The sequence below is a fragment of the Columba livia genome, chromosome 1 (assembly GCF_036013475.1).
Source record: "Columba livia isolate bColLiv1 breed racing homer chromosome 1, bColLiv1.pat.W.v2, whole genome shotgun sequence".
Classification (NCBI taxonomy): domain Eukaryota; kingdom Metazoa; phylum Chordata; class Aves; order Columbiformes; family Columbidae; genus Columba; species Columba livia.
This window is the reverse complement of record NC_088602.1, coordinates 204,028,187-204,054,117: the sequence shown is the minus strand read 5'-3', so window position 1 is coordinate 204,054,117 and position 25,931 is coordinate 204,028,187. Positions and strand designations below refer to the sequence as shown.

At 44.0% G+C, this 25,931-nt stretch overlaps 1 protein-coding gene and 1 long non-coding RNA gene across 5 annotated transcripts in view; one reads left to right on the top strand and one right to left on the bottom strand.

Moving 5' to 3' along the window:
* Window positions 1–25,931, bottom strand: part of FRMD4A (FERM domain containing 4A) — a 395,327-nt gene that overhangs the window by 296,136 nt on the left and 73,260 nt on the right. Inside the window, exon 1 of one of the 4 annotated variants that reach the window (XM_065049260.1) lies at window positions 3,730–4,294. The exons of 2 other annotated variants lie outside the window; for them this stretch is intronic. In XM_065049260.1, the coding sequence (XP_064905332.1) occupies window positions 3,730–3,762 (33 nt within the window). In that variant the 5' untranslated portion in view covers window positions 3,763–4,294. Of the gene's footprint in view, window positions 1–3,729; window positions 4,295–25,931 lie in introns of those variants that run through there. One more of the 4 variants, XM_065049258.1, reaches the window with a different exon arrangement.
* On the top strand, window positions 20,040–22,170 carry LOC135578243 (uncharacterized). The gene is made up of 2 exons (XR_010469650.1): window positions 20,040–20,803; window positions 21,236–22,170. It is a non-coding gene; the product is annotated as an uncharacterized LOC135578243 (long non-coding RNA).

Below are 25,931 nucleotides of genomic sequence, written 5' to 3'. Positions count from 1 at the left end.
GCACTGAGGGTTAAGGCAAATTGTGCATGTGTTGAGGATTATAAAACAAATTAAAATGGAGGCTAACAAAAGGAGTGCAATATTTATGCATTTCTTCATTCTTTTCGCTCCGTGGTACTCAATCAACTTCACAGTCTCTTAAGGCAGCGTGGGGACATTGCTATTGTGTATATTCATTTGCTCTTAAAAAGAGGTCTCAGACATACTAGGATACAGAATTCAACTGATTCTGGTAGTATTTATCTGTCTCATAATTAAACCACCAAATATTGACATGCCACTAATACTTCCAGTCATGTGTAATTTAACCATCTATACCAAAATTGCCATAAGTTTTCTGTTCAGTGCACTCCACTTATTTGCTTCAATTTTGAGATACCAGCCTATTTTACCACATATTCCTTCACTCTCCCTTAAACTCCTGCATTTGTGCATCCTGGCTGTATAAAAGTAGAAATGTGTTAATCGCCCATGACTTACTGCAGTGGAGTCCATTACATGGAGTAATGCACTTAACATTTTATATCCAATTTACCTCTACAAATACTCTAAAGAGTTTCTAAGCCATTGAGCACCCCATTCTATGACCACCCAGCATGGCCCAGTAACCAAGCGGGTTATCACTTTGTGGAATGGGACACAGATCCCCTGTGAAATAGGCTCTCGTCTGTGTTTTCCCAGCAGTCTGCTGGCAAGCCCTGCTGTGGAGCTGCACGGAGAGGTGAGGGCATGTACCCATGTCCTGGCCCTGCACACTAGGTTCAGCATCTCAACCCCAGCCCTCCTTGTACCATAAATTAGCCTTCTGAAGTCAAGATGTGCCTACCTGTCCCTTTGCCAGCTCTGTTGTGTGGTGGGAACCTCTACGAGCAAAGAGAACCAAAGAGCTGACAGCAGTTGTGTTTTTAGTCACCACCAGGAGATCCACCCAAGCCCACCTGCAGGGGTTTGGATCTCATTTTAGTTGCAGAGGCTTTTGTGTGTTTGGCTACGAGAGGCAGACGCACATTGTTCTCACACTTGGTGACAGACTGTGAGAGTCAGCCCTCACTCCTACCCGTGGAAACAAAGCAATTTTTTATTTTATTTTATTTTTTTTGTCTAGATTTGAGCAGACCGAATATAGCTGCCTGGGACATTAAAGATAAAACTAAGTGTCTATTTGCATTTCACTGTAACGTGGAGATGTTTTCATGCTGGTTGAAGTCCTGGAGCTCACAAATGCTCCAGATTCACTCCAGGCAACACTGATGGAGATGACCAGGAGCCCACCATCCTTCATGTCACCGCACAAACCAAAGCACAAAAAAACCTTCCAACTAGCCTCAAACAGTTGCAGGCTAAGTGTAAACCAAGTGATAACAGATGGGATCAGACAGACGGGGGAACAGAGGGGAAAAAAGGAGGCAATATTAGGGAGCATGACAGGCAGGGGTCTCAGTACACTGACAGCCTTGCTATTGTCAAGTTTTTTTGTAGGCATCACATGTTAAGGTTGTATTTGGAGAGTTATAGATTTTACGCTTGATTTTTTGGCAAGTGAACAGGGACTCACTGCCAGCTACGAAGCATTTTGGAAATGAGATTAGTTTTCAAATCTATTCAAGTGATTTTCTCATTGTTATTTCTTTGAAAGGTTAAACATGTAAGCGCCAAATCCTGAGCTTTATTGCACAGAGTCAATTTGAATATCTCCATCAGCATCCATGGAGCTACTCCAGATTAACAGCAATATAACATCACTGTCAGGAAATGGATCTTCAAGAGCATCACGTCAGTTTTACATCATTGCAATCCATGGTTCAAAATCCCATTACTTTGGCTTGAGAAGCTTTTCTGTACACAAAGGAGGTCAGAATCCATCCCTTACTCTGATATTACAGAAGATTGGGACCCAAAGGATCACATCTATATTTTAAGCAGATTCTTTGATAGGATCGATAAATAACCTAGTAGTAGTAACTGAGATTACACTTTATGAAAGGTGTTATTAGGATTCACATCCCAGCTGCAGCTACAAAGCGAATCAGATGGACGAACATAACACCCAGTCCCGGTCCATTTCCCTTAACTCTGTCATTTTTATGGCTGTACACATGCTGCAGGTGCTGATAGTACACACGTCTGACTGTAATCCACACATTAACCTGATAGCGCACCAATTCTGGGAGAGACTGCCCCCAGCAATCATTTCAAGCCGTGTTAAGGGAGCAGAATGGAAACATCAACTCAAATGTTGGAAGTTGCGTTTTCTAATAATGGAAATGAGATCTGTTGGGCAGATTTTTTTCTTTTCTATTCTCTGATTTTTTATTTTTTTTTAAAGTAATACTGAGAAATGCCTTACAAAGACAATCACTAATGCATGTATTCCTCAGTAATGAGGGGAATGAATGGCTGGTTCTATGATCCCTTATAAATCTTTCATTCTATAAACTGCCCGTTAGCATTATTCTTGGTAATGGAGAGCTATATGAAGTTGGTAGGTCCTTTCTTAATGCTCAACTTATTGGGTAAGACAAAAAAGAACTGAATTAAAGTGGAAAAAAAAAAAAATTACTGCCTTGGAGTGTTATAGTACTGCTATTTGCTGGCAAATTATTATTATTTAAATCACTTTTCTGGCTTTTAATAATGAAAATGCTTTCAGTCATTGAAGAGTCTTTAATTTAAGATAGTAGGTGGCAGGGGTGTAATCGAGGAGACCAGACTAGCACAGGAGCTGGACCAGACGATTTCTCAGAATTTTTTCTAGCCTGGCATTTATATGAAACAACTCTGGTCTGACTACCTCTTCAAAACTACTTGCATTTAAGACATATGAAGATACCGTGTTGCCAGCAAGAATTGACATTGAATTCCAGTTCTCCCAGTCCTGAGGTATAATACAGCAGGACTGGATTGCATTTGGTAGTGGACCAAAATCAGAAAGATTTACCCAAGGCAATTACCACATGGGATGGAGGCAGTGACTAAATAAAACAAAACCAGGATTCAGCCTATCCCCCAGGACCACACAGAAATAATAGCACAGAAGGAGATTTTACAAACTAAAGCATCACCGTATTTGTCTCTGGCTTTTCCCTGATGGAAGTCAAGTTTCTTTAATCACAAGGATTAATGGCAAACCTTTAAAGAGAGTTGGGGGCATGAGAAGGCAGCAGACAAGTGCAGCAATTCCTTAGGTCTGCACATTCACTTTCTCTTTTACAGCTTTCTGGTCGGAGTCCACACCAAGTGGTGTGACAACCTGACTGGGTACTTGGGCACAAAAAATCACACACTTTGCTTGTCTGTGCATCTCTTGGTACGGAAAATACCATAGTGGGGTGGCCCACCAGCACCATCCGTCCCTCCCCACACCGCAGGTACGCGTTCCCCGAACGGCTCCCCGGGGAGCACACACAGACACACAGACACAATGAGAGCCTCCGACTGGAAATTCAAACAAAAATATGGCTGTCTACTCCAAAAGGCAAACTCATTTACAAAGGTCATCTCTGTCGAGGAAGAGTGATGGGTTACTCCCCTCTCGGAGGCGACTGCTGTCGCTCCTCCGCTGAGTTACATTCACGAGCGTAGTTTTGAAAAAGAAGAAGGGGAAAAAAAAAACAGAGAAAAAAAGAGACAAAAGCTCGGCAAGCCCCCTATTCAGAGAGCTAGCCCCGCACCTCCCCTTCCCCTCCTCGGGTAAAAGCAGCTTCAAAAGGCATTAACATCTTCCCCTACCTTCGTTCTCATCGGAGACAGAAGCCCTTCCATTTTGGTCCGATCCTCATGCCAGTCCTCGTCCCCCAACTTAGTCTCTCGTCCCTGTCTCAAACATCCCACACGAACCAGAGCATCTCAGGGACCGCCAGCGACGCCCTCACAGCAGCTCGCCCAGCCGACAACCTGCCAACTTGCAATCCTCAGTCGCGTGGAGCACCGTTCCTGGAGAGACCTTCCTCCCTCTGCCTCCTCTCTCTCTCTCTCTCTCTCTCTGCATAATCTGCCTGCAGCTATGTTTGTACCATCGCGGCTGACAAACGATCCCTGCCTTACGTAATGCATTCAGCACAGGACAGGCGATCCCAGCCCAGCTGCGGGGATCCTGTCGGCAGCAGCGATGGGAAAGATGTGGGACTTCGCTTTGCCTATTGTGCCGCTGGGTTAGTCTGGTAACGTCCCCGTGCGGGGCTGACGCTCGTCGGCTCTCTGTGCTAGCAAGGAAAGCACCGAGAAAACTTCGTCACCGTAGAAAAATTGTAGGTTCCCTGGGACTGACTTAAAGGGGTGTAATCCTGACCCCAAGCTCCAGCTCAAGTGGTTTTCCCCGCTTGGGAAACGCAAAGAGTTGGAGCATTTTCTGCTGGGTGCGTTTGCTGCCGGCGAGTGACCAAACCCACGCTGAAAGGGAGTTCCTGTCAATTGTCAGCTGGGAATTGAGGGAAAGAAAGAAAGAGCGGAACAAAAGGATTATAGTTCTGCAAAGTTGATCAGCAAAAGATACTCGTTGAATGCATTTCTATTAGCATTTTAATTCAGATCAGAGCACGCTTTTGTAGAAAATTCCCTAATTGCCCCTGCTTCCCGCATTTTGGTTTCTATCATGGAGTGATGCTGGGACTGAACCTCTTTTGGAGAAAAAATGATGGTATGATGGGCTTCAGATCTGCAAACACACCAGCATTTGATCCATAGGGCCAGACCATACCAGTTCAAAGTAAAACCCGTCTGAAACATGGTCAAATGAACACCAGCTGTTCCCCACTGCTCCCTCTGGGGCCATCTCACTTCCTAATACAGACACAAAGAAGTCTCCACTGGCCCAGGGGATATCCTTCTACATGCCAGTACCCAATTGCTGTCCAAAAATGAAATTAAACACCCTGTTACACCACTAGAACCTGATTTTCAGTGTTGGAAAATCACTGTCAGGCTGGTTGGAGCACACCACAGGTAGAAATTTCTAACACCCTTTAACATAGGCTCCTGTTTCAGGCCCCACATCTACATGTTCAGGGAGAGTCACTGTTTGATTAAGGCACTGATCTGGGATTCAGCAGATCTGGTTAAACCCCTGATGCTGTCACGTGTTTGCTGGATGACTATGGAGATTCACCACATTTAGCTTTCACCATCTAAAACTCTACTCTCTGGTCCAAGGCAGCCGCCAAGGCTCCTGCAAGGCCAACACGAGAGACTCCTTCCCAAAGTGATTGGCTACAAATGTCCAAAGCCAAGGAGTATTCCATCCTCAGGTCTTTAGTGGCTCCTCACCCCTCCATAAACCTCTCCTTTTGGTGTGGTTTTGTGCTTTAGCAGCTCAGGGCAGGGACCATCTCTGTTCACATGCATCCTTCATCCTCAACACAGGCTCCTGGGGACTACACTGACATGGAGAGGGTGTGAGGGAATGAGTACGAGGACACAGGGTGCAAAATGTGGGATGAATCCAGAGACAGACATGGCCCTTTTCCTGGAAAACCCCAGCAGAAATGCACCCAGGCAGTGATGCAGACAAGGGTGTTCGACCCCCCACATCCCTTTTCCTCTCTATCTCTTCCGATACTTTCAACCCTGTAGGTCTTGCAGTTTTAGGGCATTTTTCTTATTATTCCTTATGGGGTAAAAACATGGAGGGGAGGTCCCTCTACAGTGATTCATATTAATTTCAAAGGTAATTAACTATTCTCAGTCAAACTCAGCTCCTTATTAAGTGTGGCTGAAACTGATCATATCGTATTGAATTCAGAGATAAGTTTTCCAGAGCTAAAGAGACTGTACAATGCTGGCAGGCTCATCTGTTTCTTGCTGGATGTGTATAAATATGTTTTGCTATTGGTATTTAAAAGATTTTAATTAGACTTTGAATAAATGGCAGTAAGAATTCCAGACTCCAGTAATACACAGCAATTGTGATTTTTCTGCTGTACAGCGTTGTGTCAGACTCTGACATGAAGTTTACGAATCTGTTCATCTGTGACACATCCTCTCTTCCAAATTGTCAGGGGAATTTGACTCTCCAAAGTGTAAAGAGGAACCTAGATGAAGAGAAGCATTTGGGAATTTTGGGGATCTTGAGCCGCATGGTCAAACTCTAACGTAATATGATAATGTGGATGGTGCACCCACAACAGCATATGAATGCCCCAAAGTTCAGTTCTGCTTTGAAGTAGGCTAAAACACAGTACCTCATGGGGTTTCCTGTGATATCTCTGTTTACAAGCAAAAAAAAAGAGATAGTTTTCCTAAAGGCCAAAAGTGTAATTCAGTCTGGGACCAGAAAAGCGAGCCGGGGCCTTTCTGGTTCAGCAGCACTCAAAGCTTCTCTGATCTGAACGGATTGGGGAATTGTGCTGATACTGCATGAGTCAGAGTAGAGCCCAGCTCAGCAGGATGAGCAGGAATGGGAAAGACGATGGTCCTGTTTGAGCAGCACCCATGGCTGTGTCTGTGAGCTGGCAGTGAGCCTGCCAGCCTGGGGACCGCAAGCTGAGACCCCCAGCTGCATCCGGGAGGATGGTCTGGTCCCCTGGCTGACTTATGAGCCCCCACATGGCATTACCATGAGCCACAGCTGGAGTGATGCGTGACAGCCAGGTCTGGCCACATCCACCTTCAGTAGTGGGGCCAGGAAACCCAACTGGCATTGCCTGGGCAAATTTCAGCACAGCTCCCCAGAAAGTGTTGGGGCTGGCAACGTCCATCAAATGTGTGGGCTGGAGTGGCAGTGGATGGATGGGGATGGTGCATCATATTTCATTCTCCTCTCAATTTCCAGGCATCAGGTAGGACTTGAGCTTTACTAGTATCTGGGTGGACACTGTACTTTAGCCTGTGCAGCCACCAACCTGTCCTTTGCGTGCTACAGGAGCAGCATGAACACCCTCTGTGCGCATCCAGCATGTTTGCAAACACCTTTTGCATTCAGAGCGATAATTTTACAACTACAGGAGCCAGAGAAGTTGATCGTCACTTTAAAATGAAAGATTTAGTTGGTGTAACTGGGACAGTGGTGCTGCAATAGTGCATGCCATGGTCTGACACCCCGTTCCTCCCCTGGGCTGCGACTCATGGCAATGCTCAAATTACTGCAGACTTGTTCGACAGCCTCTGCTCGTACAATTTTCATATCAAAGGCAATACAGAGGCAAAAGGAGCATGTGAACACTTGCTTTCTCATCCTCTTTCTGGGGAGGGGAGCAGCATTTGACTCAGAGCCTGGTCAGCTACACCCAACATATCTCAGGTTCTCCATCTGCAGAAGAGGGGACACACTTGTCTGGTTCACACAGATGCTGCAGAGGTTCATCCTGTCCTGGATTTAGCCCATCTCATCCTATAAGAAATGTTTAATATGGGAATATAATTAGTCTTGGCTCCGTAACTAATCATGGGAGCAAGAGAGATACCTTGAACCTCCCATATATTGTCACAGTCTGAACGTCTCCTGGAATCTAGACCGCGGACCAAGGTAGATGACTATCTGGAGCCAGGTAGATCCTACCTGGATTCTGTCTGGGAGCTGAATTTCTTTCTAGGGTCTGCTCACTGTACTGGCAGATCTCCGTGGATCAGAACGAGAGCAGAGATACCTGCTGACATTTAGCCAAGTAGACATAAATGACTGAATTTAGATGTCTGACTCAGGAGATAAATCTTGCCCCAGGTACTTAGTAGTGGGGAAAATGGCCAAAAAAGCACCTTATATTCAATGTTAGGCTATTGGTTGAGGGTCCTAGGAAGAACTAAACTCTCTGGCATATATTTGAAACCCCAGCTTTACTCTTGTTCACCCACTGTGAGTGCACCCAAACCAGAATAAAACAAAAACGGTCAGCTGGAACAGCTCTGCTGGGAGGACAGGCTGAGAGAATTGGGATGTTCAGCCTGGAGAAGAGAAGGCTCTGGGGAGACCTTATTGCAGCCTTACAGTACTTGAAAGGAGCCAATAAGAAAGATGGGGACAGACTTTTTAGCAGGGTCTGTTGTGACAGGACAAGGGGTGATGGTTTTAAACTAAAGCAGGGAATATCAGACTAGACCTGAGGAATTTTTTTTTTACACTGAGGGTGGTGAAACCCTGGCCCAGGTTGCTCAGATTGGTGGTGGATGCCCCATCCCTGGGGACATCCCAGGCCAGGTTGGATGGGGCTCTGAGCAACCTGATCTGGGTGAAGATGTCCCTGCTCATGGCCGGGGTGGCACTGGATGAGCTTGAAGGTCCCTTCCAACAAAAACTATTTGTGACTCTATAATTCATTGTTTCTGTAAATTGAAACCCTTCCTAACCTTTGGGCTGGGGATCTCAACAAAGAGCCAAGTCGTGCTGCTTGTACCAGTCCTGAAAAGCAGAGCCGGTTTGGATTTGGACCCAGTCTCTATTAGGCTCTGATGCAAAGAGCTGTCATCACCTCCTACCTGCCCCCTCCCAGACCTGCTGGTGGTCAGGACAATGGGAGCTGTCACAGTCCAGCATGTCCTGTATGAATACCGCTGACCAACCTTGCAACTGGTCATTTCATCCAGCAAACAAAAGGTAGCATCACACTGTTGCCATGGTGACATCCCACCATCCGAATGGCTACGGCATCATATAAGGGAAAGCGAAACATCCCAGTCACATACCGGGGCTGCGCTGAAATGTATCTTATATTTAGAACAGGCGTCACGGGGAATACTGATGAATATTTAACACTCAGAGCGCCTTCCGTGCTTGCTTTTTTATTTTTGTTGCATACTTTTCGTAAGCGCAACATTTGCCTCCAAATGGCATGAGTATTATTGCTACTGTGCTTCTCTGGTCACTGCTTCCTCAGCTTTTCGTTTCTCTTCTGTGAATAAAAGTCAAGACCAGCACACAGCACTCAGAAAAAGTAGCATTTGCAAATCAGGACCGATGCCTGCAGTGGTTTGGGAGGGAACTGGGAGGCTTGTGTGATCGTTTCCCTGCCTGGCTCTGCTGTGTTTAGATTGTGACTTTTACTACAAGTCTGCTGATGTGATAAAAAATGCAGGCTCTTTGCAGGTTAAGTAAAAATGGCTGAGATTTGTTTATGCCCTCCAAGAACCAGCCCCTTTTAGGGCTTTGCTCCCCACATCGTTAAAAAGAGCTGCTTTCAAGCATTGTTCTTCTGTGTTGTGGAAAAAAAAAATCTAACTTTGTTTCTTTCATCCAGGAAAAACACACACCGGAAAATGTCCTGAAATTCCTTTTTTCTGTCTTTTTATGTGCCATTTTGTATGATACACTTCAAAATAAGTCAAAGGTGCTGGGCATGGCAGTGAGTCCCACCCGCTACTGCCATGGAGGTGCAGGGGACGCAGGTTGAGCACCTCCTGGTGATAAGCAAGCTGATTTGTGTTTTCTTGAGGATGGAAAGGGGAAGGATGACCCGCACTGGCTGGAGTGGTGTGGGGTGTGGGTGCCCACCCATTTGGGTGCAGTTTGCAGTGTTGTCTGAGGACTCCTGTCTGCAAGAGGGGAAGACGCAGCACGAAACAGGTTGCAGGTCACACTGATGGCTGGGTTCATCGTTTCTGAGACAGCTCTACCACTTCAGTCTCCTTTTCAGCTATAGACTAAGTTACAAACAGGGTTAAAAAATGTGGTATTTCAGATCTTGTTCTAAAATCATCTCCTGGTATAAGAAAAGCTTTGTTCTTTGAAATGCCAGATTCTCAGCAATGATTTTTAGAGTGAAGTGTGCTCTTTTTACTACCCAGTGGCAAGGTTTTGGGGTCTTTTTTGAGCCTCACAGCCCTGGAAAAGCTGCTGGGTTCCCAAAAGCTTATCTATGTGCTTCCTGCTTGGTACCACTCCAAGGCATCAAGGATACAGGCGCAATTCAGCTGGCAGCTTTGTCTGTGATGCAAGGGGAGGAACAATGCTGTAATGGGTGTGTTGTTTTGGCAGCACTGAGGAACCAGAGCTGTGTTTATTTGTTTGCTGGTTGTAGGGTGTGTTTTCAAAACAGAGAATGGTTTTCCTCTCCAAGATTGCTGGTGCAGTCCTTTGAGATCTGCCCTGTGGCTTCAGAGGGAGAGGGACTGTCCTCTGGGGAAGTAAACAAGGGGCAGGCTTGTGCTCTTTGCAAGCTGTTCCACTGATGCAGCATTTGCATGAGTAAGCGTTGTCAAAATTATTTGCCAACTTAACCTTATATGGCACCAATTCTTGTGAGGGCTAGAAACCCTAGTTACTTTTCTAGAGTTCATCTTTAAAGCTCTAATGATGTGATTTTTTCCAGAACAGTTATGTGTTTTCCATGAAAGCAAAGCACTACAATGAATATTGAATCTCAAGGTATTAATAAGATCAGTTTAGCTGCCTTTTAGATTTTGAAGGCAGACGTCAAAAAGTCATATCTGAAAATATCAATTTGCTGTACAAGGCTAAGAGAGATTGATATACAGCAAAGCCAGTTTAGCCCCTGTCCTGCTTAGCGCGGCCATCAGGCTCTGTCCGTCCTCCTCCAACAACTGAAAGGCATTTATCTCTACAACACATCAATGATCTCAGCCATTATTATAATGATTCCTATTAAGTCAGTGTGGTAGTTTAGGAAGGAAAAACTGCCTCTTGACCACGCAAATAAACCATCCCAGCAGAGATGAGGACTGCTATGTTTGAGGAAGAGGTCATTTACCTCAACAAGATCCCCAAGACCAGGCTCTGGCTTGGTGACCTAGGCAAGGCTTTGACTGCCTTGTTTCTCCTTGCCTCTATTCCTGCTCTCCAGGAGCATCTATATTGTTTTGAGGATCTATAGATGAAAAATGGGTGCTGTAAAGCTGATAACTGCTGGCCAGAGTCTCTGCCTCTGGCTATCGAGGCTCCCAGCAGGTGCAGCCACAAGGTTGAGCATGCTGCTTAATCTTTTACAAAATGTGTGCTGGCTGGAAATATGATGGGGCTTTCTTCCCTAAACAGCAACTGGAAATATATTTTCCTTTTGCTGTTAGAAATATTTGCTATTCTGGATGTTAACAGTCAAAACACATACAAAACCTTTTACTAGAGCATTAGGTCTATGTACGCATTTTCAACAGTCAGATAGATGATTTATTCCTCCACTTCAGTAACCATTCAAACACAGCACAATGTTCACTATAGTGTAGAAAGCAACAAACACTGGATGTGTTTGATTTGCAAGAACGAATCAACAGAACAGGATAAGAAAAGCTGTTTCTTCTGGTGTAAAGGACTCCACTGCCATCCCTGTTAATATCTATGTCAAATTAAACAGTTTCTCAAAGCTATAACTCTGCTAAAGCACAGCTATTATGCTCTCAGTTAGAAACCTGATTACAGCCACTTTGTGTCTGTAAAAACACAACCTCTGATGCAAGGTGACTCCAAGATACTCTGCAAATGCTCATAAATGCACTTGACGCTCTGTAGACACATCTCTGTGTGTACTGGGAGAGGAGGCCCAGCTCTCGCAGGGCAGACGAGGCATTAGGAAAGAAATAATTATTTATCTAAAGCATAATATAATTACTACTGTACAAATACTGGTCTGTGGTCATTTTGGCCTTGGGAACAGGAGACGGGGAGGGAATGAATAGAAGTGCTTGGGAAAGAGCAGAAATAGAAGACAGAGGTACGGAGAAGAAAAAGGTTGACAAAGTACCAAAGTATAACAGTAATTATCTGAGGTTGCCCAAAAGCAGTCCTGTAAAATACTATTTCATGCTGAGATTCTTTCATCTTTTCTAAAGACTGGGTTAGTTTTGAAGCAAATCAGAACCCCAAATGAAAAGAGCAACCAGAGACGATCTCTTCTTCAAAACGTTTGTGCGGTTTCGATCCCTCTGAGGGTGAAGGCTGAGGGAGAATTTTGCAGCTGCCCAGTTCTGAGAGTCATAGACTGGTTGGGGCTGGAAGGGACCTCTGGAGATCATCCAGTCCAACCCACCTGCTAGAGCAGGTTCACCAGAGCAGATCACACAGGAATGTGTCCAGGTGGGTTTGAATGTCTCCAGAGAAGGAGACTCCACAACCTCTCTGGGCAGCCTGGTCCAGGGCTCTGGCACCTCAAAGTAAAGAAGTTTTTCCTCATATTCAGATGGAACCTCCTGTGCTTCAGTCTGTGTCCATTGCCCCTTATTCTATTGGGCACCACTGAAAAGAGTCTGGTCCATCCTCTTGACACCCACCCTTGAGATATTTACAAGCATTGATAAGATCCCCTCTCAGCTTCTCTTCTCCAAGCCCCTCTGGGGATGTCCTTTGGTCAATCAGCTATCGACCAGTGTCGCAGCTGTGAAGGTTTCTGAACAAGGTTTCATTGGCATTGGAAAGAAGAGGACAGCTAAAGTGACTCAGAGGCCAGAGATCACCTCCTGCTTTCTTGCTGATCTACTTTTCTGAGCCTGTTTAGCTCACGTAAACTCTTGGTCCTCCCAAACCTTTTCACTGCCGGGATTCGGCTCTCTGCGACATGGGCCCTAAATGTCTGCAGAGGTGGTAGCTCTTTTTAGATGCTCCTCTTGCTGCACAAACCACAGTCATATAAATACACTTCTAAGAACATTGTTGATCCTAGGTTTCCTCACTGTCTTATTTCCCCATCTTTACTGAGCTAATGGGACATTTAACCATCTCCCAGAATGTCAATAAAGATGTAAAATAGTGATGTCGGCACAGCATCTCCAGCAAGGCACAGGAGAGCTTCTACATATAATGAATACATATCATCAGCCTGTTTTCAGCCTAAGCAACAATCCCACTTACATCAAAGCCTCATCTGAATTAATATTTGATGCTTGTATTCATGCCACTATTAGATGCTGTTAAAATTCAGAAATCCTAATCTTTCTTTATCTGGCAATGACAACAAAACTCACTGAGCCAGGTTAATCTTCAGAGGTGGGATTCATCTCAGCTGACTTCAAATGTCTATGGTGTCGTGGCTCAGCTGGTTCGTTATCATTTCTCTACAGTAAGTGAAGTGAACTGGCACTTCTAAGGCTTAATTCCCTTGACCTGTGCCAGGATAAGGTGATGTGTGTTCTAGCCATCTTATAGAAATACACTTTTTGTGTTTCCCGTGCTGCAATCCTTGCAGAAATAAGGAAGACACCTCATTAAGGTTTCTGCTCATTATCCTAACACTGTAATTGCCCATCTGAGTTATCTTGCATGCAATAGGAAAGGCAGTCACTGTGCTGGCAGAGCTGAACTTTCTAAAATAAAAGTAGATGATCTCCAATATGGGGCAAAAGCCAGAAATTGTGGTTTGAGGAGACGGGGTGAAATTATACCAGTTGCCTGAAACCTGCCTGTTGTGCATGATATTTGCAAAGGTAATTGACAGGAGTTCAATAAGTTAATCAGCTAATTCACTTTACGCTAAAGTCTAAGCATCACCTGGATGTAATGACTGCTGGACACTCAATTTTTTCCAAGTGTTTCCTCACCCTCTTTTTATGTGCTACTGCATTTGCAACATTACCACCACTTCTTCGCTACCCTTTCCTCTTTACCTTACTTTGCTTATTAAAAACAATTCAAAAGGAAGCATCATTCTGCAAACACACAATTGAAGGTATAGGGAAGGATTGCATTTAGTCAAAGAAAGAAATCTGTTGCATGGGGGTTGTCTCCTACTGATTCAAAGAAGGGTTATGTTTGCATTCTGTTAGCCCTTACAGAAGTTACACAGACATAATCCAAAGTATGTATTACCTGTCTCCCTCTAACCCATGACAGGTAAAAGTCTACCATAGCTTCCAGGGACATGAAGTTCAGCCCCACGACTGGAAGACTGAGTTTGGTCCTCCTGAAGAGCTGTAGCCAGGGTTGTTACAAACATTGATCTTCAAAGCATCAGCACGATCAATACAGCCAGTGCTGTGGTGGGGTTATTGATGCTGGGGTGACTGAAAATAAAAGCCAACCGCATGACTGCAGTTATGGCATTTCTCCATGAGTGCTGGCCTGACTTGTGCCTCAGGTCTCACGTGTGGGCTAAGAGCAGCTCCATGCTCCATTCCCTGGCCAGAATCAGCAAATCCTTGCTGAATACTTTATGCAGTGCTGTGGTCCACTGAGTGCAGTATGTGCCTCTTACCCACGTGGAGTATGATTTCTTGTGCATCTCTATGGGGAGAGGGAGCCTACCATGGGAGTGTGGAGCAGGGACCTGGGTCTACTCCATTCCCTGCCTTGCAATCCCTCGAGGGTTTATGGCAAGTTACGTCGCAAACCCCTACGCACTCCGTTTTATCACTCTGAAAGTGGAGATAATCTGTACCTCAGAGCAACATTGCATGGATAAGTCAATTAACCATGAAATCACAGATGGAAGATGCAAAAGAAATGAAAAGGATTAGTTCTGCAGAGCAACCCTGCCAGGCACAAGTACATTTTTAGAAACACATTTTTTTTTTTTTCCCCTAACTAAAATATCACTAGTAAGATGCTCCTTATAGTCCTGCTTAACTTGTTAATATGGCATCCGTACCAATACCAGCTACATCTGTAGTTGATTATGGAAAGGTGGGGGTGAGGCCACCTGGGCTCAACACCCTTATTTGGGCAGCCCAGCCTGTCCTAGCACCAGGTCACCAGTGGGATGTGGAGCCCACCACTCTTACCCAGGAGCTATTGAATGTCCAAGAGAGCAACAAATTCTCCTTGTCTGTGTCACAGACATGGAGCTAAACCAGGCAGAAAACCATATCAGGATGCAGAAAGCTTGCTGCTGGTGTTCAAATTTGGGAGGAGCTGAAGGAAACCTCACATTTTGGACTTTGTGGAAGTTTCTGGTGCTCCTGGGACCCCAATGCCAGATCAGGTAGGGGCAGGGTCTTGCTAAGAAGACCATTGCTGCTCCTGGGTTACATAACCCAAGCACATAAATTGTAGGAAATAGTGTCAGCAATAAGTTCTTAATGGTATTGAAATAGCAATAGCAATGGGTCTAATTTCAGGAGAAGCTACTGAACCACTTCTTGCCCATGATCACCAAAAGCGTTTTCTTCAGATATTTGCTGGCTCCATTCTCTTTTGCATGGCAGTGCTCTCCAGCAAGGCCACCACTGCTACTGAAGCAATGACTCCCACCTGGTGCTGTCCCATTGCTATTATTAATAATCACTGATATTACATGGATATGCATTTGGAGAGCCAGAACTGGGGGTATGTTCCTGTCTTGGCCCCTCTCTTCCCTACAATGAATCTCTCTACTTCTTCCCTTGGTGTTACTCTTCCTCCAGCCATGGTACTTTGAAGTAACCTTGTTGTAGTGCTCCTCAAAGGCTGGGATTGGGCTTGGGAACACCTCCTCGAGGGTGCTGCACCCTGGCCTTCATCCTCATCTTCAGGGTGTGATTCCTGACAGAGCTGGCCCCACATAGTTGATCTGGAAATCTATTAAAGGATTTTTTTATTTTATTTTAATGTAGTTTAAGAACATCTTTAACATCTGGGATTTTGAAAAAAAAACCTGTACAGACTGTATAGATTTACTCTAAATCACTGTCGCATAGATAATTAAATGGTCCTCATTTTGAAAGGTCACTTAAAAACATCATTGGATTTATTACCCACTAGTGATAACCACCTGGGAGGTAAAATTATCTTATCCAAGTAAAACTCCTCCTGTAGTCCTGAAGCCTCTAAGAACTAGTGTCAGACACACAGAGTGTGGTTTTGTGTGATGATTTATCTAGCAGCAGTAAGAGAAGGGCTCTTGTTCTCCCTCAGCCTCCCTGAACCCAAACCCATTCCCCAGTCCCAGGGGTGGTGGGCCCATTTTTCCGGGCAATATTGGATTAGAAAAATAATCTCAGCTAAAAGAAAAAACATGAAAGGCAAAAGAAACCAAAAGTGACTAAATAAGGTTTATATTGTTTGTCCTGTGAAGACCAGTAAATTAGAGCAGAAGGAGCGAACAGACATGAGAAGGGGAAAGCTTTCATCTGCTGCTAGAGAAAGTCTAACACAGGACTCCTGCTTCTGCTTGAAATGTTGTCATTTTTCAGACCATTGGTGAAAAGTAGCTTAGTGTATTTTGTTGTTTGGTTGCTTTTTTCTTTTAGTAATTTTTTCTTATATAGGCAAAATCCTTAGGCATACTTGCACAAGCAAAATAATGCTTCTGCTGGTAATCTGTTTTGTTAGAAAACTTCAATAAGCTACATCAGACAAAGGTCTCTTTTGCCCTAGGCTGCCCAACCCAGGAGGGTTGGGCCATAGATCAAATCTTTACCAATAAGCCTTTAATAATCCAGAATAGGCTATTGTGCAGATCAGCTGCTTTCCCGAGTTTCACATAGAAAAGAAAAATGTTTTACAGCCCTTAGTGTAGCCTCAGGTATCTACATTTTTCTGTATCACTACATCTTCTAAAATACGGGGGTTAAATATTCAGTTGGTTATATGTTGAAAGAGTCCACAGTGATTGTGTACTCAGTACATGTCTCATAAATATGGTTGCAACAGGAAAGCAGGAAAATACACCAAAGTGAACAGTCTGTAGGCTGGCTTCATACCTACTTGTCTGTCTTAGTTTGTTGGCAGCATTTCCAGCTGACGTTAGTAGTCCCCTCTTACCCAAATGACATTAACTTAGACCTGATGATGACATTTGCAGAGCAAATGTGTATTCCTTCTGCATAGATATAACTATTGCCTTGTCAAAGCTATTTTGTTACAAAGATGAGAGAGCAACTGTGGTCCAGGGAAGAGAACTTCCTCTTGCTTTCCTGATGGAGTGATGCTAAGTTTAGCAGAGCTCTGAAATACGCTGGAATTAGAACAGAGGGCCAAGAACTTCCTGGCCCCCAGGTTAGGACTCCTGTAGCAGGGCTGGCTAGGCTGGATGTGTGATGACTTCTTGCTCACAGAATCACAGGATGGTTGGCGTTGGAAGGGACCTCTGGAGATCATCCAGTCCAACCCACCTGCTAGAGCAGGTTCACCAGAGCACATCACACAGGAATGTGTCCAGGTGGGTTTTGAATGTCTCCAGAGAAGGAGACCCCACAACCTCTCTGGGCAGCCTGGTCCAGGGCTCTGGCACCTCAAAGTAAAGAATTTTCTCCTCATATTCCGATGGAACCTCCTGTGCCTGTTGCCCCTCATCCTGTTGTTGGGCACCACTGAAAAGAGTCTGGCCACATCTTCTTGACACCCACTCTGGAGATATTTATAAACATCGATGAGATCCCTTCTCAGCTTCTCCTCTCCAGGCTGAACAGACCCAGCTCTCTCAGTCTCCTCTTAAGGGAGATGTTCAAGACCCATAATGGTCTTTGTAGCCCACCGCTGGATTTCCTCCAGTAATTCCTTGTCCTTCTTACTCTGGGGAGCCCTGAACTGGATGCAGCACTTCAGTATCCACCCCTCTGCTCTGTCCTGGTGAGGCCGCCCTCACCAGGGCAGAGCAGAGGGGTGGATACTTGCCCTGGTTTAAGTGCATCCTGTTAACTTAAAACATTGACAACACTGCAGCCCAGGTAACTTTGCAAATGGGACCTTGTTTTGCATGTTGTAACTATTGGTAAGAAATGCAAATGTGGGTGCTTTTGCAAACCTAATCCTCCCTCCTGAATACATTTCTTCCTGCTTCTTGGCATATCCCTCTTCCTTTCGTTCTGTTCCTCAGGGCTGCAAGCAGCACAATGTCTGGGCCAAGGCTGTCTATGGCCACCACTTTTATCATATCTCATGATTTAGCACTCTTGGCTCTCTCTGCACAGTGAAACCATCAGTCCTGCCTTCACAAGGGCTGGGCTGTGAAATGCTTCTTTGCACTGAAAGAGAGCAAACTTGATCAGAAATGTCAACACACCAAGTGCTGAAAGCAGCCACAAAGATCTGTCTCTCCCGTTGCAGATGCTCAGCCTCCACGATAGCTGTGAGGTTGACACCAATTTTCAGGCATTTCCAGCTTGGTTTTCTAAGTAGTTGCTTGTAACATTGAACACGGTTTAGTTTCAGAGCAAACAGTCTTCCACTGAAGCATCCCATCCTCCTCAGGAGATTTGCTGCCCGTTTCTTTGTCGTGTTGGTACTTCAGTCATGCCAACAGATATTGTCTAAAATCATGGCCCCTCATGCCAGAGGAGGGTTCATTTATACAAAAAAAAAAGGCTTATCAGAACAGGGAATAAGTGGATAATCAACAGTCTAATCTCTCAAAAGATGTTTACCGGAAGGCAAATGATCCAATATATACATTAATCCTAATTGTGTGTCACCGTCACTTGAAAAGCACCCATGGCCCAACTCTGCATATTTCATCTCTTTTCTGTTCCCTTGTCTCCTGAGGATAAATAAGGTTTGGCTGCAATTACATGTTAGAGCAAAATGAAAAAAGTAAAAACCAAAACATAGAAATTGTTTTAAGGAAATACATCACTGTTGCATGATCATGGCAGGACTTCTATTATTTAAAAGCAACATGTTTCTGCCTATATTTTTTTGACAATCACATTTTTAAAAACCAAATTAAAACCTGCATATTTTTCTACATATGGGTATTGTTGAAACTGTCACACCTAATAAGAGCACGAAAAGAAAGATGAAAGTGCCATGAACAGCTGGGAACGGTGCTGAGAAAAGCACGGCAATTGAGATTAAGAGGGAGCCTTCACAGTGCAAGATAACCCAGCTGCTTGGAAAATCAAATCTATTGAACATACAGATTTCATGCAACAAAACAATGCCTTACTGATAAAGGAAAATAACAATGCTCATGCAGAGTTGTATAGTCTTCGATTCAATTTGGAGATAAATGGGCAGTCCTATGTTTTTCTTCTTTAGAAAAAGTCAGAGTTAGCTTTCTAATTGTGATTATTCATTGCCTCTTTTTGCCAGTTCTAAAAATTCAGCTCAGAGATTTTCATTTTATAATAACATATCCCACAATTTACTGGAAAGGGCACTCTCATACAGAGTTAGAACATGCACGTTCTCTTCCAGGGTCTCATGCTGCCTTTAGGTACCTCCTTCAGCTCTCTATCTCCTCAGTCTTCCTATGCTAAAGAGACATCAACGCCTTTGTAAAATGTTTTGACATTTCCAAAAGAAAAGTGCTATAACACCACCCCATCATTTCTGTACTCCTAGCTAATTCATTCTAACAAGCCAGGAATAATAGGATCTACAGAACTGATCAGAAAATGTTTTTCCTCTGATATGAGCTGTGTATGTCATATGATGACACAATTTTCTCTGGAAAACACTGTTTGGGCCCAAATGTTTTGGCTTTTTGAGAAAACTGGCTATTTTCTCCTAGAAAATGACACTTGTTCACGACCTTTAAATCTTTAGTTGAAAGATGCTTTTTAATTGAAAAGTGATTTTAAATTATCATTTTGTATTCAGCGATGGAACAGCAAGCTGCTTTATCAGGATTTTAAATTTTCATTAGCATCCAGTTGCTATCCAAATATAATACTTCACCTACAGTGAATTTTTGGTCCAGGTTTAAAGTGTTGATCATTCCTACCTGTTCTTCATTTTCCATTCTCTCTTTTTTCACAGTGGAAACTATGAACACAAAAGCACTTTTCCAACACCAAGACACAGCCTTCCTTCCCAGACTCAAGAATTACATCAAACCCTGGACAGGGAGTCATAAAACACACCTTTTTCTTTATTTCAGTACTTTCTTCATGTTCAGTAACCTTCTAATAACTTATGCATGTGCAAGATATTAATTGAGAAAAGTAATACTTCTGGAATTTTAACTGAATTTCAAAGCAATACAATAGTCTTAATTCCTCTAAATGTAGCCTTTTATTTATGCATTAAAAGATGGCTAATACGTTCCCTTTTGTTAGCCTTTTGGCATTGTAATAGCTAACTAGTCATTCCTGCTCCATTGTGGGTTTCTTTTTGCCATGGCCAGTTTTTTAACCAATGACACAATACTTTACCTTTCAACCAATGCCTCTGGTTTCCTTAACAGCTTTTGTAAGAAACTTTGTCAAAGAGTTTGCAAAGTCCAAGGAAACCATTGTTTTCTTTCAACTCATTATTGCATTGATGCTGAAGAATTCAGGTGGATTGGGGGAAGGATATCATATTCCTTGGAACAGGCTGTTTTAAGTTACAAGTAGATTTCCCTGCAAAAAAAGCTACCAAAGGTGCCACAGCTGGAGTTCCTTCCTGCTCCTGCTTAGACCAGCAATAATATATATTACAACTTGTAGCCCTGAAATTACCCTCTTGGGATGAATTCATAGCACCATGAGTCCTTTATTGAGAGGATATAATTAACGATGTTTTCATTCTCCCTCCCTTCTTCCCGGCAAATCTGGACTCAGGCCTTTACATCTTTGCCTTGGTATCCTCCAGCTCTTGCGAAAACAATGTGAGTTTTGGCCTTAATAACAAGCCATGCAAAATCTACATAATTGACCCCTTTTCTGAAAATATTTCAAAGCTTTCTCTTTAATCTTTGAATATGCATGTACGGAAGGAATGCCCTCGTTTCAGCAGACCCCTGTTGCATACAGCAGCCTTCTTGCTGCCGTGGAGAAAGAACAACTAGGGAGTTGTAAGAAATGTTTTTTCTTTCCTCCCAGATGCCCTACTTTTCCGTTCTATGTGATTTTATGCAAAGAAGCTCAACCTCCTTATTTTTGTGCAAGGCATCTGTGGCATTACTGCACATCTTATAATCCACATATCTGCGGGATATCAGGGTCACTGGGTCCCAAGTGGAGATCCATGGGCCACTGCTGATCTCTGGGGCTTGGGTGAGTGGTCTGAAGTTATTTTACAGCACCACCGAGGGCAGAAACATTTCTATGACTGTCTGCCAGGACAGAAGGGTACCCCAAGCAAGTCTTAAAGGTGAGAGCTGGATCCTTGACCCAAAGATCTGGAAGCTGCTCATCAAGATATAGGAAGTATTAAGGCACTTCTGCCTTTCTTCAAGGCATAAGCTGTCAACTTGACCATTTTCTATTGTGTACCATTTGACTAATTTCAGTACTACCTTGTCAGGTTCAGAGCTAATGTTTTATGACGTGTGTGCCCAATTTAAAGTCCACCGAGTCCATGGCACCCCTCCATTGATCCTGAAGGGACCTCAAAGCAGTGCTGGTGTGGGGGAGATGATGTTTCATCTTTGTCTTTGGGGGTTTTTTTGGTTGTTGTTTTGGGGGTTTTTGTTTGTTGTTTTTGGTTGGTTGGTTGGTTGGGTTTTGTTGTTGTTGGTCGGTTGGTTGGTTGGGTTTTGTTGTTGCTGTTTTGGTTTTAGTTTTGTCTTTGTTTTTGGTTTAGCTACCTGTCAAACAAGCTGACTGTGTTATGAGCTTCTTTTTTTTCTGCAGCCAAATGCAGAGTTACACCTGTGGTGAGATCTGGTCTCCGTGTGTTAGCCAAGCTTTCCCTGCTCTGGTTCTCAGGTGGGTTGCTGAGAGCTGCCTGATCACAGGCTGCAGGTTACCCCCATGTTTTATGCCAGTTGATATTATTTAAAGAGATATACAAACATGACCTCCATGTCCCTTTTCTGGGAATGGTGTCACCATGGGAATCTTGTAAAACTGTTCATGGGAACTGATCACATGTGTCATTGTGAATAAAAGAGAGAAGACTGTAAATGGGAAGGAGTAGGTGTGTTGAAGAAATTTTGGGAGAGGGCATTCAGACCACTCTATTCAGATATGATTCATGCCAAAAAAACAGACCCTGAGGATTTCTGGGGATCCATCCATAAGCCATAGATCTACAGGGGACTCTGTCAACTATGGGTGGAAAATAACAGTCCTATGTTTTCACTGTATCTTTCCCAGTTTCTCACAGCTATGCTTCACCAAAACCTTTTTTCTCTTTCCCTTTGACAAATCTGTATCATTCAGATGTCAGCCTCTTCTCAAGCACTGGACCATGGCTCTCTCACCACTGACTTACACTGCTCTGCCCATCGTCCTCCTTCTTCTATCAATCCATTTAAACACTCTATTCTTCATTCATTTGTGGAGCCCTGTAGTTCTTGTGCCTTCATCTGCCAATGGGACTGAGAAAAAGGATGCTGGAAACAGACTGTGCTTTCATATCTGTGACCGAAACCTGTCGTTCTCAGTTCCAGAAAGGGACTTCCACTTCTCCATCCTTTGGAACCTGTTAGTCCTTCCACTTGTTAAGAGATGGCCTCTCCAAGTCAATATTACTCACGTGTTCAAAATCAATATTGCTTATTACAGCTTCTGCAATTGTGTCTCACTGTCGCTGTCACCAAGTTAGCTCACAACCTTCCCGGCAGACTCACTGTGAAGCGTTGGAGTTGCAAGACTGAGAAAAAGAGATCATAAAGTCAGGCAGAAATGGACACCTGCTGACAGGGGATGACACATAAGACAGGCTGCCAAGAATTCCCTTTTCTGCTTCTCATTCCCTCCACTCAGATACATCTGGCCAGATGCAAGACAGTCATGATCTTTGAAATTCCTGTATTATTCTAATTTTCTGCTTTCCTTCCTGAAAAACAGAAGCAATAACTCATACTGATTTTGAGGGTCACAGCAAGGATCAGCCAGCGCTCAGGAAAAAGCACCATTTAAACAGTGCGTAATATTTTTATACCTCGGTGTTGCCCCTGCTGAAGCAGATAGCAAGCTCCCATTGCCTTTAATGAGGCCATAAAACCCCATTGTGTGTGTGCAGTATGTAACAGCTCCTCTTGCAGCCCACACGCCATGAGTGTCACTTCCCCTTTTGTTGTCTCCAAGGATTGAACAAGCCTCCACCAGCCCTCCTTGGATATCCAGCCGCCTCCATATAAAATTGGAGGAGAGCAAAGGCAAAATCCACAGCAACAGTGGGGTGTATGCTGCCACCTCCACTGTCCCCCCTGCTCCGAACCAGCCCTGGCACTCAAATGCCACAACTTGCAGGTGGCACAAAGCATTCAGGACAGCCAGCTCCAGAGCCAACCATGAGGGGCTACAGGAAGGTCTTGGGGCACTGAATTACATAGCATTAAAACGGCAGAGGAAATTCAGTGTCAGTGCAAAGACAGTCACAGAGAGGGGAAAATAAACCTGCCTACATGTACGCAATGATGCTGCTAAAGTGCTGATACCAGTCATGAAAGAGATGCTGAAGACACTGTGGATAGTTTTCTGAAAATGTTGGCTCAAACTTAGTGCTGATGAGAAAGGCAAAGTGAACACTGGGAAATCTAAGGGAAAAGGTTAAGAATAAAATCCAGACTTCATTATACTGCTGCAGAAATCTCTGCGTGCCTGTATTTTGAAGATATTGTGTTGTGCTGATGACTTCATAATGAAAAACTAGAAAAGAGAGAAACAAGAGGCAGAGATTATTAAAGGTGTAAAAGGGTTTTCACAAAACAGAGGAAACTGAACAGAGAAATTTTGGGCTTGGAAAAGTGATAAAGAGGATCTAAAGATAAAGGTCTGTAAAATCACAAATAGTGAGGCAAAAAGGAAGAGAAAGATAGTACTGATGTGTTTCTTATAATATGGAAAATAATAGGCATGCCACAATATCATCTAGAATTAGTTTAAAAGGAACCTAAGAAGGCACTTTTCATATATATGTGATTAAACTGAAATTTATTGCTGAAACATACTGTGGAGTTCAAGGTGTAAGTGATACAAAATGAAATAGATAAAGGAATTAGGTAATTTTAGAGTGGCTAAGTCCCATCATGGCTGTTAAACACAAGGGTCCAGCTGCAACTTTTAGCTTAGGAAGACAATTTGTTCATTGCTGGGAAGTACTATGATGTACATCGTTATTCTTCTCTGTAAACACCCATCAGTGGACACTGTACATTGGGTTTGGTGGGTATGTGCCCTACAGTTGTGGGGTGCCTCATACACCTGTACACCCTATAGACCTTATCCTATGGAGGGAACACAACTGCAAAGCACAGTTCTCTGTGATGGCAAAATAAAGCCTGGCATAAAAAGACATCCCTTGTGTCACCAACAGAGCTGCTGTTCCCCTACCTCAGCTGAAGATTTGGCTCATGGGTGGCCCGTGAAATAAATACTTTGTGTGGACGTTTCCAGCGAAGACCCCTGCCCCTTGTGTCTGCAAAAGGCAGGAAAAAATACATATATTTGTAACCTTTCAGCCTCTGAACCTCATTTTTCCATTGATTACCTTAAAAAACATGGGCTATTTATACACATTACGGTCTGTAACTGTCAGCCTTGTGACAAATCACCCACCCAGGGCCTTGTCAATGATGTGGAAAATAGTGGCCATATAAAGAGATCAAATGAAGTGGAAGTTAGACCGCACAATGGTGTCAGACTGCAGGCTTTGATCTTTGAAGGCCAGAGGTCAAATCTGCCTGCACCGAGGAGTAAAAATGACTTGGAGAGTTCAGCCTGGTCTGTATGGAGCTATGAACCAGCATCTCCTCTTGAAAGAGGTGCAGAGTTTGTAGAGGTAAAGCCTGGGTTTCATGTGAAGGTTTGCACTGGTATGGGAAGAACTGTAGTTAGAGAAGAGTAACTCCGATGACGATACCAGACTACTTGATCAGGAAGAAGGTAAGTGCTATTGAGAAATCTGAATATCTGGGAGAAGTCCTACAGGACTGGTAAGAGGCTAGTAGGGAAAAGATGCTCCTGTGTGCGTCATATTTCAGTTGGGGGATGGTGGGGAGCAACACCCAGACCTGCAGCTGGGAGAGCCCCTTTTGCTGTTTGTTGTGTAGCAGTTTGGTTTTATGCAGTTACTGTGGTGCACCGAACAATGAGCAATCTCAGGCTAAGTCACTTCACTACTACTTTACCTGTGTTTTTCTATATAATGAAATACCTTTGATTGTTGCGGAGAAATAGGTTATTTTCAGACTAACAAAAGCGCTAGCTTTCCGTTTCATCCCAGGGACCGTCCCTCTTATTTATTTTTATTGACCCACTCTGCTTTTCCCATTTGATTTACAATTTGACAATTGCCACTAACTGTACCTTTAACAGTTTCTCCTGGCTGTGTTCGACACATGGAAGTTAAATACTAGGACAAGAAATACATTTAAAGCCATTGCAGTTTTAAAACCCTGGTAGGCTTTATTTTCTCTTCTCTTCTCTTCTCTTCTCTTCCTTCTCTTCTCTTCTCTTCTCTTCTCTTCTCTTCTCTTCCTTCTCTTCTCTTCTTCTCTTCTCTTCTCTTCTCTTCTCTTCTCTTCTCTTCTCTTCTCTTCTCTTCTCTTCTCTTCTCTTTCTCTTCTCTTCTCTTCTCTTCTCTTCTCTTCTCTTCTCTTCTTTCTCTTCTCTTCTCTTCTCTTCTCTTCTCTTCTCTTCTCTTCTTCTCTTCTCTTCTCTTCTCTTCTCTTCTCTTCCTCTTCTCTTCTCTTCTCTTCTCTTCTCTTCTCTCTCTTCTCTTTCTTCTCTCTTCTTCTCTTCTCTTCTCTTCTCTTCTCTTCTCTTCTCTTCTCTCTCTTCTCTTCTCTTCTCTTCTCTTCTCTTCTCTCTCTCCTCTCCTCTCCTCTCTCTCCTCTCCTCTCCTCTCCTCTCCTCTCCTCTCCTCTCCTCTCCTCTCCTCTCCTCTCCTCTCCTCTCCTCTCCTCTCCTCTCCTCTCCTCTCCTCTCCTCTCCTCTCCTCTCTCCTCTCCTCTCCTCTCCTCTCCTCTCCTCTCCTCTCACTCTCCTCTCCTCTCCTCTCCTCTCCTCTCCTCTCCTCTCCTCTTCTCTTCTCTTCTCTTCTCTTCTCTTCTCTTCTCTTCTCTTCTCTTCTCTTCTTTCTCTTCTCTTCTCTTCTCTTCTCTTCTCTCTTCTCTTCTCTTCTCTTCTCTCTTCTCTTCTTTCTCTTCTCTTCTCTTCTCTTCTCTTCTCTTCTTCTCTCTTCTCTCTCTCTCTCTCTCTCCTCTCCCTCTCCCTCTCCTCCCTCTCCTCTCCCTCTCCCTCTCCCTCTCCCTCTCCCTCTCCCTCTCCCTCTCCCTCTCCCTCTCCCTCCTCCCTCTCCTCTCCCTCCCCTCCCCTCCCCCTCCCCT